This window comes from Plasmodium knowlesi (genome assembly GCF_000006355.2).
Source record: "Plasmodium knowlesi strain H genome assembly, chromosome: 14".
Classification (NCBI taxonomy): Eukaryota; Apicomplexa; class Aconoidasida; order Haemosporida; family Plasmodiidae; genus Plasmodium; species Plasmodium knowlesi.
In genome coordinates this window covers 1,098,773-1,113,872 of record NC_011915.2, presented here as the reverse complement: position 1 = coordinate 1,113,872, position 15,100 = coordinate 1,098,773, and the positions used below count along the sequence as shown (strand labels likewise).

General features: G+C 35.7%; 4 protein-coding genes across 4 annotated transcripts; 2 read left to right on the top strand and 2 right to left on the bottom strand.

The window, feature by feature from the left end:
* Window positions 1–797: 797 nt before the first annotated feature.
* On the bottom strand, window positions 798–3,134 carry PKNH_1425800 (uncharacterized protein; the record flags this gene model as incomplete). The annotated part of the gene is made up of 3 exons (XM_002262107.1): window positions 798–2,162; window positions 2,373–2,532; window positions 2,761–3,134. The coding sequence occupies 3 exons, from the start codon at window positions 3,132–3,134 to the stop codon at window positions 798–800; spliced, it is 1,899 nt and encodes a 632-aa protein (XP_002262143.1).
* A 2,859-nt stretch (window positions 3,135–5,993) lies between these two features.
* PKNH_1425700 (conserved protein, unknown function) lies at window positions 5,994–7,751 on the top strand (the record flags this gene model as incomplete). The annotated part of the gene is made up of 1 exon (XM_002262106.1): window positions 5,994–7,751. The coding sequence occupies one exon, from the start codon at window positions 5,994–5,996 to the stop codon at window positions 7,749–7,751; it is 1,758 nt and encodes a 585-aa protein (XP_002262142.1).
* A 1,362-nt stretch (window positions 7,752–9,113) lies between these two features.
* On the bottom strand, window positions 9,114–10,292 carry PKNH_1425600 (uncharacterized protein; the record flags this gene model as incomplete). Its single annotated transcript, XM_002262105.1, has 1 exon — window positions 9,114–10,292. One exon carries the CDS (start codon window positions 10,290–10,292, stop codon window positions 9,114–9,116), a length of 1,179 nt encoding a protein of 392 aa, XP_002262141.1.
* Window positions 10,293–12,686: 2,394 nt separating this feature from the next.
* On the top strand, window positions 12,687–13,730 carry PKNH_1425500 (conserved Plasmodium protein, unknown function; the record flags this gene model as incomplete). Its single annotated transcript, XM_002262104.1, has 1 exon — window positions 12,687–13,730. One exon carries the CDS (start codon window positions 12,687–12,689, stop codon window positions 13,728–13,730), a length of 1,044 nt encoding a protein of 347 aa, XP_002262140.1.
* Between the last annotated feature and the right edge of the window lie 1,370 nt (window positions 13,731–15,100).

The window sequence follows — 15,100 nt, the reverse complement described above, 5'->3', positions numbered from 1 at the left end:
AAAAAAACAAAAAAACAACTGCGCTAGGGGCATGTAACGTGTTTAAGCATTCCCTCCCATGCCTAATGAATGGACAGTTTTTTTAATTTTGCTTATTGGAAGCAGTTGAATAAAAAAAAAAAAAAAAAAAAAAAAAAGGGGGGTATGTATGATTCCTCCTCCGGCAGTTGTCGTTGGTAGAATGAAAATTGCGCGCCGCTAAGTTCCTGATAACTTTTCGAAATGTTTTTTTTTTTTGTTGTCAAGTGGGCCGATGGTAAAACTTGACGCTGTGAAATCATGTGATTATACACCTACTGAGGAGGCGGAGAAGCGGCGATATTTTTTCCTAATTGGAGGATCCCCCTGAAAGGCATATATCCACCATCTCATATCCCCTAAAACGATCAAAGCAAAGACAATTTTTTTTTTTTTTTTTTTTTTTCCATTCGGAAAGTTATCAAGTGCGAATCCCGCGTGTCAAAATATCATATTATGAATACTCCCTAGATATTACCCTCGTCCAGGGTATATATATCCCTAACACGGGAAAGTGCACATGGGTACGAACACGCTTGTGCGTTTAAAATCAAGTATATGGAAGCTCCTACTCGGGATAGAAACTTCCCATTTTATGTGTTTTAAGGAATTTATTAAAAAGTGAAAGCAAATGTGTGCTACTAAAAGATAAGCGCATAAAAGAACTCCTTTCACAAAAAGGAAAATGTTGTAGAGGGGGTTGTGAAATGTAAATTGGACACGACCACGCAGAATAGGACAGGAATCCCTTCTTCCACACCCTCACTTTTGTGGGATATTCAAATGAGATTTTTAAAATTTTTCATGTTAAAGGGATCCGACATGGCCTGTACATTCTTCTCATACCTACGAAATTCGTCCAACGATTTGCTGGCTTTGAAGGATATCTTTAAGTAGCGTTCCTTTTTAACATGATCTTGCTCGTTAAGGGATTTCTTGTTGTATTCCTGTTCTATTTGAGTTAGGTAATCCTCATAGCTTAGGGTTACCGTCCTGTTTAGTAGCTCTTTAAGTATGAAAAATGAAATATCCTTGATTATGAAATAATTAAAATGTGATTTAGCAACGGCTAGGGGATAGATATAATGTTCCATGATGAATTCCTGTAGCTGATAGTCGTATCGGAGGGGAAGTTCGTCTGCCTTATTGGAGGAGTTCACGATCTTATTTGAATTACCTCTATCCTGTTTATTACTCATGTGTGATTCATCAGCATCACCGTAGGAGGAGAGGATGCTTCCCTTTTTCGTGCCTTCCACCTTGGGTGCCTTCCCCCGTTGTGAGTCTTCAGACGAATTGTCACTAAAATTTTGATCAAAAAAGGAGAGTTCGCTATTCGAATCTTGTGATGCACAAATACTTTTTGTGCTGTCTACATAACTTGAATTATCTGCAGATAAATAATCATCACTCTGGAACTCATTCGTGTTGTTGCCACTTTGGTAAACCTTTGTTTCGTGCTCCTCTTCAGTTATTTTACTATATGATGGTGGTTTATCCTTTACGGATTTATACTTGCTATTTCTTCTTTCTACTTTCCTTTTCTGTAAAGCCATTTTTCTTTGGTTTTCCTTCACCTTTGATAGGAACATATTTATGTTCTTATTATCGCTCTTATTGTAGCAGAGGTTTTTATTCAAGGTCCCTTGTTCTTCTTCATTCGATTCAGATTTGCCAATAAATTTGTAGAACCCGTTCGTGATGGCAGATGTAAAATCATTTAAATTCTGGACAATAGCTATTTTTGCATTTTGCATATTTTTATCCCACTCGAACCAATATCTGGCTCCATTATTTCTCCAGTAATTTATCAAAACGGGTTCTGGGATGTTCTTTATTTTGGGATATATGAGCGGCTCTATTCTGAATGCAACGGGATCAAATCCATGGAACAGGTTGTAAAATTTGATCCCCTCCATTAACCTTAACCCCTCGTTTATGTAATCTGGCTTGTACAATGATAGTAACGCACTTAGGGGGCTCCCCAACATGAAGAAGTAGTCGATTTTACTCTTCAGATGGTACTTTATTTTGCTGTCACTGATTCTTACTTTGACATTGTGCAAAATTTCGTATGCCATAGCGCTCCCGAGGGAGTAGCCCAACAGGCAGACCTTGGAATTCTTGAACCTTCCACTGGGGTCCTGCGCAAGGTGGGTGTGTATACACATTAAGTTCTATTGTCATCGATTATGCGGGAAAGCACTGTCGTAGCATGTGCTACTCCATAGTTATATTATAATACAGCGGAATCGTGCGCAGGTTACTATAAGGAAAAAAAAAAAAAAAAAAAAACTCGTAGTGTTACACCACAGATTGTTCACACGTTGGCACACTTCTCCTTTTAATATTACGCTCTTTAAAGATTCCAGTGCCTTGTTTATATCATTGTACAGGTTTGACATTATATAATCGCCATATCTTGGGTGCAAGAAGCATATGATATCCCCTGCCGAGAGGTTTATGATTTTTCGGGTCTCCGCCATGGTATTGATGTTTATCCGGTTGAAGACGCTGCGGGGTGGGAAAAAAGTGAGATAATACATCGAAGGGCAAAAAAAAAAAAAAAAAAAAAAAAAAAAAAAAATACAAAGCATGAAAGAATCTCTGACAACTCGCACAATTGCTCGATTTGGTTTTCAAGTAAACAGGCAAAAATGGGACACCGATGAATAGGCCTCAAGTAGACGAGTTGAAGATATGAAGGGGAGACGCGGAAATGTCACCCATATGAAGCATTACTGAATTTGTGCGTCTATTATGTACTTTTTCCAATTGAATATGTGGAAATGTATATTAAAAGGATAATCATAAAACCACATTTTTTTTACAATTTTGAAACTATTCTTGAGATCTTCACACTGATTTGTAATGATCTCTTCATTGGACCCTATTCCATGGATAATTAAAATGATGTAATCAACATCATTGACTTTATCATCTAAGTATGGTTCTTCTTCGTAAAAATTGATGTCTACCTCATTTTTACCTTTGGGGATTCTCTTTGTAGTCACATTTTTTTCACTTTTGGAGAAAAAAAAAAAATGGTTATTTTTCTTTTTCCTTAAATCATCTTCATCATCCCCTTCTTCTCCTTTTAAAGTGGGAGCAGTCATTATGACGGGGCCGTTGATACGATTTTTTTTTTTTTTTTTTTTCTGATATTGTCTTTTTGAATGCTATTCTGCTCTGTGTATAAACTTGTTCTTCAGCTTTGTTTGCCTTGTTTCTTCTTTATTTTTTTGGGGGGAGCAAAAATTTAGTGGTACGTCCAAGTGTATCTTTCCCTATTTTTACACTCCCCTTTTTATGTGCATGGGGAAAAGTATACACATTGCATAGCACAGGGGGCTAGTTATTTGTACAATCATGATGCCGTTATGGCGGCAGGGGGGAGAAACTCATTAACAAGTTAAGTCATTTAAAGAAGGGGATGCGCTTATTAACTCAAATAACATTAACCATTCGTGAGCAGCTCTGCTCATATGCCTATGAATTATTGCAAACAAATTAAAATTTGCGTAGGAGCGTAAAACAGTTAAATGAAGGGGAGCGATTAAAAAAATTGCGGACAAATTGATGCTACAATGTGGAGGCCACAATTTTGAAATTTTTTTGCTTCAAAAAAAGGGGGGCTCTACTTGAAGTGTTCACGTGGGTGTAACTATTTTATTTGTTCAAGCAAGCTTTTTTTTTTTTTTTTTTTTTTTTTTTTTTTTTTTGCGTGAAAATTACAAAATGGCTAGCAGTATTCGTTAAGGGAATTTCCCCCTCTTTTCCTTCTTTCAATTTTTTTCTTTCCATTTGAATTTTTCCAATTTGATCATTATTTTTCACATTTCTTTTTTCACGCATAAGTTTATAGAGAGTGAGTTCGATGGTTTTGAAGAGGACATAAAAAATGCGGAAAAGAAGGAAAAAAAAAAAAAAAACGCACATCAAAATGTGAATCCTTTGCGCAATTACGCACAGTTTTGTTCTGGTTTAATTTTCATATGGCACTCTTTCCGTTTAATGCTAAATGCTGTGTGACTGTGTATCCCTCTTCTGTAAATCGAAGAGTGTGTGCTCTTTTTTTATGCTTATTTTGTGGTCGTCCTTTTCTCCTAAGCTCATGGTCCACAGCCACTCTTTTAAGCGCCATTTTTTCCATGAACACTTTGGAATGGCATGATTCATAAATCCTTTTTGCGGAGTCGTAAAAAAGGCAACAAGTGTATATTAGCCAAACCAGAATGGGTAAATATTGCAATCTTTGGTGTTCTCTACAAAGAAAAATATTTCCTTCGTGTCCGATTACTTGAAGATACTCGAGCAGGTTGGAATTTTATACTTATTACACATTGGTCGTAAAAAAAAAACCAAGGAATCACCACTTTTTTTTGTTTCCTTTTTATGTATACTGTTACAACTTTTCAATTGCGTGCACAAGCAAAAATATTTCACTGAAGAAATAAGAAAAATTGTGACCCTTCCGGAAAAAAAGAAAAAAAAAAAAAAAAAAGAGGAAGGAGAAGAAGATTTCATAAAAGAAAGAACCTGTAAGAAAAAGACGGAGGACGCGCAAAAAAAAAAGGAAGAGGCACAAAGGAAGGAGCAAAATACAGGGAGTAGAAAAATCCGGGGTACACCCCCAGGATGCAACATGAAAAAGAGTATAGATGGTAAAAAATGTTACCAAAAAGGGGCGACACATACCATGTTAGAGATTAAAGCGTTTTTTTTCCTATACACATTAGGAGAGAACAAACTTCTTTTTTTTCTTTTTGTTCTTTTGGCATTGTTGTTTCTTTCCGCTTATTTTTTTTACAATGTAGAATGACTGAGATGCCAAAAAAATTCCATTATTTTTTTTCTTTTTTTGATGAATCTTTTTTTTGTGTTTACGCGGATGGAAAAAAGAAAAAAAAATTCTTATAACCATATATTTGTTGTGCTGTATAATAGAACAAATCGAGGTTCCTCATACTATACACTTGTCAATTTACGTTTGTACCATTGCGCGGGTGAATAGCAGAGTAGCCACAAGAAAAATTATATTAAGGAATGACAAAATTGACTCGAGCAGCACTGATCTTAGGGGCATTCATAGTGATGAGAAAAACATATCAATTGCAACATTAGTACCATTTGGTGAAGAAAAAAAAAAGAAAAAAAAAAAAAAAAAAGGCATAATACATAACAGAGTAAAGCAGTTTAGAAAAGGAAGGAATGGAATCAAACAGAGGGGGCAAACACGCAAAACAGGTACAACAAAAAAGATATATAAATGCGTTCAACTGTACATTATGTACGCGTATATACGCGTATATACGCGCAGATATTCTATACGCGTTTATAATTATCTACTTGTGCGCAGAGCTCACACGCCATTCACAATTTTCATGTAGCGCTTCAATTCTAATTAATAGTTGTAGCACTTGACGCGCGTACCTTTTATGAAGAAGAAACTTTTGTGATTTATGTAAATCTGTTTTAGAACAATTCTTGAGTGTTGCTTTCACAATTCTCATTTTCGTAAATTAGTAATTTTTTTTTTTTTTTAATCATTTAATCATTTTAATTTTTTATTTCGCAAAGCAACTCCGCTATGTTATTAAAAAATAAATTCTGCAAAATTACGATAATGAAAAAAGTAGTGTTTAGCTGTTTTTTTGTAAATTTCATATGGATTGCACTCACAGGTACATATAATCTCTACTAGTTGAGTTGCCCCCGAACTTTCCCCTTATACTTAGTGAGGACATTTGCGTTTGTAGTGTTGTGTATTCGTTACATGACTGTGTGTTGTGCACATTCCTATGCAATGTACGCGCCTACATACGTGGAAGTACCACCCCGATTGTTTTGATGGCATTCGTTCTATTATCTTACTATTTCCTACCTTCCATTTTGATACCTCTCTTTTTGGTACCCTCCGTTTTTAATACCCTCTTTTTTGCTCCCATCTTCACGTAAATCTCCGAGCGCCTTATATGGATATTAGCAGCCTAAAAGAAAAGCGCATATGCATAGACGATTCGAGTAGGGCGGAAAGAGAAAAGTATACAACATTTTTTTTGCTAAACCCAGATGGTATTCTCGACTCGGTTGCTGGGCTAGAGAACTTGGCATTTTCCTTTGATAGCATTTCTTACAAAGACGCTAGATGTTATAAATGCCTCTCGGTTTTTTCTTGTGAGACCAATGCTGTTTATAGAACTTGTCCTAAGTGCCATGTGGTAAATGCACTAGTGCCCCACGACGTCATAGGAAGAAAAGTTATTATTCTCATTTGCTACCAGTGCAACAGTCGGAACCTAACGAATATTGAGTGTTCATACGTGCAATGCTTTCTGTGCAAGCGTGTGAACCTTTCGCAATACAATAATAGTGCTCATCTTGCCCCGAGTCAAAGCGCCCATCGCAGCCCGGAGCAGAAGAAAAAAAAGAACCATCGAGGCATCTTGGCGAATATGTTCAAATGCTTAAGACTGAAGAAAAATGAGAAAGACGCGAACCCCTCCTCAGGAAGTAGCGTCAAAGAAAGTTGCGAAGGAAGTCCCAGTGTAGAGGAAGCACAGAGTGAAGTCGAAAATAGGTCCATCCAGAACAATGCCAGCTTTGATGAGGATAGAGAAAATGACAGGGAGGAAGATCCAAACGGAGAAAGAACGAATAACAAACTCTTTAATGAGGAGAACACACACGGATACATACCGGATTCAAAATATTCAAATGAGGATTATAGAAAAAAATTCTCTAAACCAAATAACAATATGTATAATTCGAATATGAATTATATTCCCTACTCAAATGATAAGTTTCAAAACGATTACATGAGGAATTCTGCCAACAACAATGGACAAATGAACTACATAAAAAAGATGAACAACGACTACGGTAATTCCTATATGGGCAGTAGCCATAATAATGGTAGGGTAGGTAACCCCACAGGTGGGTACTCACGAGAGAACAACAACTTTTACAATGTGAATTATAGCAAGAATTACCAGCCGAGCTATTCCAACACGAACACGCAGGCAAATTATTGGAACAAAGACAACAAAGCATACGGAAGCAGCCACTATCATGATATGAACAGATCGGAAAAGTATAACGACAAATTCGGAACTGTTGTCGAACATGGAAATGTTAAAAGAAAAACAATAATGTTTAATAACATGAATGATTCTAACCCCCCCAAAATAAATAAAACTATAAGCCACCTCGAAATGGATAAAAAAAGAGATAGCGATGTCAAGGCATGTATAGAATATTTTAGCTCCCTACGTAAAAATAAAAATGATGATATTAAAGTGATCCTTGAAAAACAAAACTTTAAAGAATTCAACATTCCCAAAGAACATCTCGAAAATAGAGATTTTTACAGATATGTAGAATACTACAAGAAACATAACTTGAAAGATTTAATAAACAAATTTAACGAATCCTCTACGAATGACAAGAACAGAAGCAAAGATTCTGGTGCAAAGGGGAAGGATTCTTCTTCCTCCATTTCGAATGCCACAAATAAAGATAATGCTAAGGAAAGTGGTAGCAGTAAGGGGAATGAAAAATACACAAATAACAAAAGCACAGATAATAAAACGAAAAAAAACAAGCGCCCAGAAAGTGACTCACGTGATGATCACTCTGATGGAGATGGAAACGCATACCATAAGAAGAAAAAGTCTAAGTGCAATGAGAATATAAAGCCCACTTTTTACACCTTAGAAGATTTGTTCGACTAAATCTGGGATGCGTACACAATGTGGGGTGGCACGATTAATGGTCAAGCGCCGAAGCAAAAATATGCACCTCCCCCTTCAGTTGCCCCCATTAAGAAGAACGAGACACATAACCCTTTCGTAGAATACTTCAAATGTGTATATCCTAATTTTCCACTGCAAATGTTTAGCAGAATTTAGAGAGATAAAACGCCCATTTGTCTACCAGCCCAAGTTGCGAAATAAAACTATTACACGGAACACCCCCAATATCTGCGTAGACATACGCCACAAATTTGCGTAGATTTATTCAAAAAAAAAAAATAAATAAATAAAATAAAATAAAACTAATTAATGACTATATTTGAATTATGTGTATAATTTACTTCCTGCACTTTAGACACCTCTAAGGTTTATTCTGTTATATTTAATTTTTTTTTTTTTTCCGATATCTATTTCAGTACTTAATTCCTATCACCATGTGAATATGCGTACCTTCTGTTTTCACACTCTCCCCTTACGTATTAATGAAGCTCATTTTTCTATATCAGTATATTTCTCATTAGCTCCCGTCGGGGAGTGCCAATATACTCATATAACCATATTTGATCACCTACATGGAAGGGGATTATAATGTTACGCTTTTTCTTAAATTGCCCATAACACAAGGCTATGATTCAATTATTTGCACATTTAGTTAGGCATATATTCGCCTTTTAGCGAAGTAGGGATATACAGACGCGCGCATGTTTTGTAAAAATTTTTAGTTACCTTTTTCGCCCCATGAATAATATGTATGCGAATGCATGTCCCACTTTACAAATTTTAATTTTGTCTTTTTAAACTTTTAATTTTTTTGTAATGTCTTAAAAAAAAGAAAAAAAAAAAATATATATAGGCAGTAATTCTTTCTTCTTTTCTCCTGAATGTGCTTTTCTAAAGCATGAGCAATCAGTACCAATTTGCAAAACTTGCAGGCCGCGTCACATCATACAGATTATGCGTAGCCAGTTCAAATTTTTAAAAAGAAGTACATTTCGAGAAGACCAAAGGGGGTGATAATCCAGGATTGGCCAAAAACACGATTAGTGGTTAAAGTCGGAATGAAAAATACGCCACGAAGGTGTGGGGGAGGACGAAAAAACAACAACAACGTATGTGCAGATTTATAGGCGTGCACATTCACGTACGGGGGGGTAAGCCACAGGCTCATCGCCGAGAGAACGTCAAAAAGTGGAACAAAGGAAAAGCAAAAAAAAAAAAAAAAAAAAAAAAAAAAAAAAAAAAACAGCGCATGCCAGCATTTGAACGGAAAGTATGGGGCTAACCTTTTAAATGTCGCAAACTCTTTTAAATGGTGCCGCCCTTTTCAATGGGGAGAACCCGTTACTCCTCGGGAGGATAGGACAAACTGTTGAACACCTCGGTTAGCTTCAGGCCTTGGGGATGACTCAGGTACTCGCCAGTTTCCGCGTCGAAGACAGACATAGTTTGGTTGCACAGCAGGTGGCCCATATTATCCGTTGGACAGTTGGAATCTAACAACAATTTAGAATTTGCTGTTGGTTGGAAAATGAAGGAAGTCACTTCCTTGCTCTTATTGGTACACTTCAATTTGGCACAATTTATAGATCTTCCTTTCCCCACCTTATTTAGTCTCGTATCAAAGGAAAACTCGTATTTTATTAATTGTCCATCGAAAAGCACATAAATGTCAATGTCCGATTCGCTACTCTTAATTGCCGTTATGCTGTAGTCCTGTCCATACTCTAATTTTCTTATACATTTTGGTCCATCAATTTTTACGTGTATATATATGTTTGGAGGAAGGGAAATAATCGCCACAGTGTCTATTTTTTTTCCAATTAGTTTTAATCCTGGGGATGGTAATTTAATCTCTATATCTTTTGGTATAATAATGTGTCCCCATTTAAATAGGTGGACGAAAAATCCCCATTCTGCTCCTTCATGAGTGATGCTTGGAACCAGTTCACATTTTTTAAGTTCACTCAAGGCGAAACCGCCATATGCAATTGCCAAGTTTGTGTGCGGATTAACACATAAAAAACCGTTATTAAAATCTACACACTTAACAGTTACATTTTTCTTTTCACTTATACTTATAATTATTGCAGTTTCTGTGTTTATCCGTATTACGGTTATGTGTTCATTTAGCATACCCACAATAATTTTCCAATTTTTTAAGAATGTAGGGAATCTCTCTCTGTGGTTGTAATTAATTTTTTCTTGCAACCCTGGGAGGCTTATATGCACGTCCTTATCACCTTCAATAACTATGTTACAATCATCCTTTCCCCAAGATTTTGCATCGTACTTTCCACACAAAACGGATTCGAATTCATCTGGGATTTTTTCTAGCTGGGGTAGAAATTTAATTCTTCCGTCACTGAAGGCAGTAGGTCTGAGCATTATCTCATCATGGTTCGTTAGTGAATACCATCCTTTTTCATCACAGTATTGAAATGCGTTCCAAATGACGGCATTCTCTGGGGCTTTTGCAGTTTCGGGCGGGGTTTTGAAGGTACATTCTACAACATTCGTCATGTTTGCGTGGTGAGAAATTGTCACACGTGTAATGTGTTAAGAAGGGGGGAGGGGGGGGGGAGCAATGCGTGTCAAATATAGTCGAAATTTCAGGTGAGGATATACTCAATGCTGCTAAAAGGGTGGATGAGTGAAATTGCGTCAAACAACCGCTTATTTTGAGGGAAAGGAATTTTGTCCAATTGGGGATGACAACCGCGTGCAACAGTGACGAACAAGAGGGAAGAACAAAAGAGGAAAAACAAGCGAATGCAGGGAATTAAGATTTATACATTTACAAATTTAACAAGGCAACATAATTTTATTATGAGTTTTTTTTTTTTTTTTCCGGCCTCTAAATTTATTGTCACAAATTAAAGTTTCATGACAGAAGAAATAATTATTTTAATAAAAATAGGGTATCTTATCGGAAAAAAAAACAACAACGGAAAAAAAAGTTACAACGCATGCTTTTATAGCTGTCTTTTTTTTTTTTTTTGAGTGAAAATGCAAGTTATTGATTATCGAAAAGTTCTCAAGATTTTTTTTTTTCCTTTTTCACCTGAACAATGCAGGTAAAAAGGACAAGTAGCTGTTTTTATTTATTTTATTTTTTTTTTTTTCCTGACGTGTGTTTATTTTTACACTCCCAGTTAATGCTTAAAAGTGGTACTCAATGGCTTTTTTTTTTTTTTTTTTTTTTTTTTTTTTAAATGACAAAAATTATTCCTATTCCTTTTGATCTTTTGCAGAAACGTTATTTTAAGACTTATTCAAAGGTGTGTACATGTTATATTTCTTTTCGTGATCGCTTAAAACAAGCCCAAGAGATGGAAAAAATTGAGTTTCACTCATTTGTCTACTAATGCTACAACTCAACACATTGTTTTTACTAGTTTTACCCGCCTTATTTGTTTTTATTCTTTTTTTTTTTTTTTTTTTTATGTGTGCAGAAGTGGCACATTGTGCATGACCTTATGGCAACGTGTGCATGGGCTCATGTGTACACGCGCACAAACATGCAAATTACAGAAGCATGAGGTTCAAAACGCTCTCAAATGCATAAATACGTTTTTGTAAGGATGTCTACATATTTTCATTTACTTAATGGCGTTTTTTCCCTTCATGTTCATCCCTTTTGTTTGTTACATCCTACGTTGTAAGAATTATTCTTGGAATTCAAGGGACCCCTTCTTGGACGACATCCTCATGTGATAAAACTTGTTTAAGTGAACATATGAATTTTGCTAAAATAAAATAGTTTTAAAAATGGTGAAAGCGCGCATTCATCGAATGGTACACACTTTTACGATATTTCTTTAAATTTTATTTTCGGTCTACATGTATTTTTAAAATATGTACGCACCACATTGGTGATTTTTGTTATTTTTGCAATTTTTATTTTCCCTATTTTAGTGGAATGTTTTTTAATTTCCAATTCCTCGCGTTTATATAAACAATTTGATAAAGATTCCAGAACGATTATTTATTATTTTATTTTATTTTTATTTTTTGTCATGTGCAGTATGTCATAGCTGAATTGCAGAGGAAAATTTATCATTCCTATTTCATGTTTAAAAAGACTGCATATGCACATTCAATTGAGCTTTCCTATGAAGGAAAATTTTTATCATTTCCTTGTGTACGTGTTGTACAATATGCGTGAATATGTAAAAGGGGATTTAACTCTTTCTGTGACAGAAATCACGGGAACAATACATGCACCATTTTCTTCTTCCTCGAATTCTGTAGTAGCGTCTAGTGTACTGCCGATATTTTGAATTTTCTCTACAATTTAACATTTTCATTTCGTAGTTTTTATTTTTTTTATTTTTTTTTATTTTAACCCCTTTCATCATTAAAAAGGACCTGATCTCCAATCTGCTCAACGGTGTGGTTAAGAAGAATTAACTAAATTGTGAAGAGTCAGCGGAGGAGCTAGTTATTACGTCAAAGCGGAAGGGGCGTTATTCTGCTTCTTCGTATTTGTAGACTGCTCAAAACAGTTTTATATTAAAATAAGAAAATTTATATATCCCCAATTAAGATCTGGTGTGTTAATCTACTTATGAATTTTTCCTTTCGTCCATATTTTAATAATTGGATCAAGGGGACAAAATGAAAAGGTCTCTTGCACCATTCTACAATTTAAATAAAAGTATACATTTTACCACCTTAGTGTGCTTCATTGTTTTGTTCTAAGAAAAAATTTCTGCACTTTTACCGTCAAGTAAAGTTGTCGTGCGTTTTATATGTACGAAATTATCATATAAATTTGTCTCTACCTCAAAATAGGAAAAAATATATTTTTTTTCTTCCCTTTTAGTGTCAGAACTGATACATATATTTTCTACCATACTGTTAATTTTTTTAAAAGATTTAAAAGTAATTTTTTGAATTTTTTTTTTTACAAAAATGAGTAAATCTGTCAGAAGGGGAGAAATATACTTTAACGGCGTTTTTAAATATTATAAGAAGAAAAGCTTGCCAGTGCATGGCGATGCTGGTTATGGCGACCTTTCAACAGAGAGGGGATACGTATGCCCAATAAGGGAGAAAAATAGTACACATAGAATAGGAAGGAAGCGGGAAAAGGATAATCACGCGGATGATAACGTGGACTGGGAAGAGGATACTGGCCTGGAGATAGACAAGATAGACGAAGGGGAAGAAACTGAGAAAGAGCGAGAGGACGAACAGGAAGAACAACGGGGGCGCAAACCAAAACGACTGCAACAAAGAGGCGAGAAATGGAGAGAAAAACCTCTAGATCGATCAAAGGAGCAGAACAGGGTCCCCCCAAAACTCACCGCTATAACAGGCGACGCAGTGGAGGCACCCGTGAGAAGGACTTTCCCCGAAGGAATATTAAAAAAACGCTATCTTCCAAAACCTCGAAATGTGTATAATTCCAATGCGGAATATGTAGGTCTTAATGTTCCTCCCGAATTCAACAAAATGGATATTTCATTAAATGATAAGAGTGGTAGCGCTGGACGTGAGTATTCTAACACGTTGAATAAAAAAGGAAAAGGAAAAAAACCAATAAAATCGAAGAATTCTTCTCCAAAAAAGAAGTGTACTTTTAAAAAAAGTATTTTACTTAGGAAAAAAAAAGCAAGATTAAATGAGGCTTATGACAATCCGATATATTTCGACATGTATCACAGCTGCGATGCTGCACAACTACGCGGCAATAGGTCTTATATAAGAAAAAATAAAAAGAAAATAAACGGAGAGAATTGTAAATACAAGTACGAACTTCCCACTATCGCTTCCTTAGGAAAGGCCAAAAAATTAAATTATTTAAACTTTACAATTAACGAAGATGAAATGACTAAGCAGCAAAGGATGCTTCTCGATAATTTATCAAACGTGTGCTTTGGCGGTAACCTTCTGTACAACGTTGCGCAGCCATGCAAGAAGTTGAGGCGTAAAAAGGTAAAACCTTACCTATAAAGTATATTACCGTTGCTTGTTCGAAGGGGGGGATTAGTGCACCAAGAGATGTTTCAAGAAGTACATGTATGCATCATCCTAGTTTTCGCGTCGTGCGATTCCATTTTCTTTTTTCTTTTTTCCTACCTTTCTTTGTAACAATTTTGTTGAGGCATCTCATTTAACAAGTTTGCTTCATTTGCTCACGTGGGGAGTGCCGTTTGGTAGAGGGGTGTGCACGGCCAGACGGGGGCATATCTTTCTTATGAGAAGCGCCTGAACATTTATGCCTCTCCACGTTTGTGATTTCCCAAGTTGCATTGAACAAATTAATTGTCCACTTAAATGGATTATGCATTCTTATGTCTTCCCAATTCTATGGGTGAAATGGGAAATCTTTTCTCCTCTCTTTATGCTTTCTTACATCCGCATAAATATATTTGCTTGCGCGCGTAGCACTTAATTTAAACGCACGTTCGGTGTGTGTGTGTTTGTATATATACCTACCGATGTACAATCCGCGCAGAAACGGAACAGGCATCACATTTTTATGTGTTACTCGCTTTATGCTGCTTCTATTAGTGTTCTTTTTTTTTCTTTTTCACAACGCAACATATATGCATGTTGGACTTTCTGTTGTAAGTACGATTTGTTGCCATTTGCGTTTTAACCGGAATGCACATTTTGCTTTTCAATTTTCCTTTCCGTCATAAAAGGAGCCACTATAGAAACGTTTTTTAAAATGGCATACTAAAAGTCAGCTTTTATTCAAATTTTATTCTACTAAAAGAAAAAAAAAATTATTATTCAAGTAGTCCACTTCATTTTCTGCACATGCAAAAGGCAAAAAAGGAAAAAAAAAAAAATGTGTATACAAATTTCCCGTTGGAAAATTTATTTTTATGGAATTCGGAAATAACGAGATTGTGTAAGTCCTCAGTTCGGTAAATTATGCCGCTTTCCATTTTTCCCATTTTGTGAAGAAAAAAAAAAAAAAAGAAAAAGAAAACATTCGTATAACGCCCTATCGTATGTGGCCTTCCAACAGGGGTCTCAATTTCACCTATTGCATGCGCTCAGGAGAAACGCATACTGCGCGTACGTATGAACATTCGCGCAGTAGCAAGCCTACACATATAACCACAACATTATGCGCACTACTATCTGTTCACGTGTACACTTCCACTTGGCATCCCAGCCCACCTTCGTGTACATAAAACGTAAAAGGCAAATTCTTCCATTAAAACCGTTTTTTTTTTTTTTTTTTTTTTTTTTTTGCGCTATATTTTTCTTTCCCGTTTGTGGATACATGTGACGCTTAAATAATTGGCACAATTTTTGCTGCATTTGAGCTGGCAAAAATGTTAAACCGCAAAATGAAGAAGAAATAA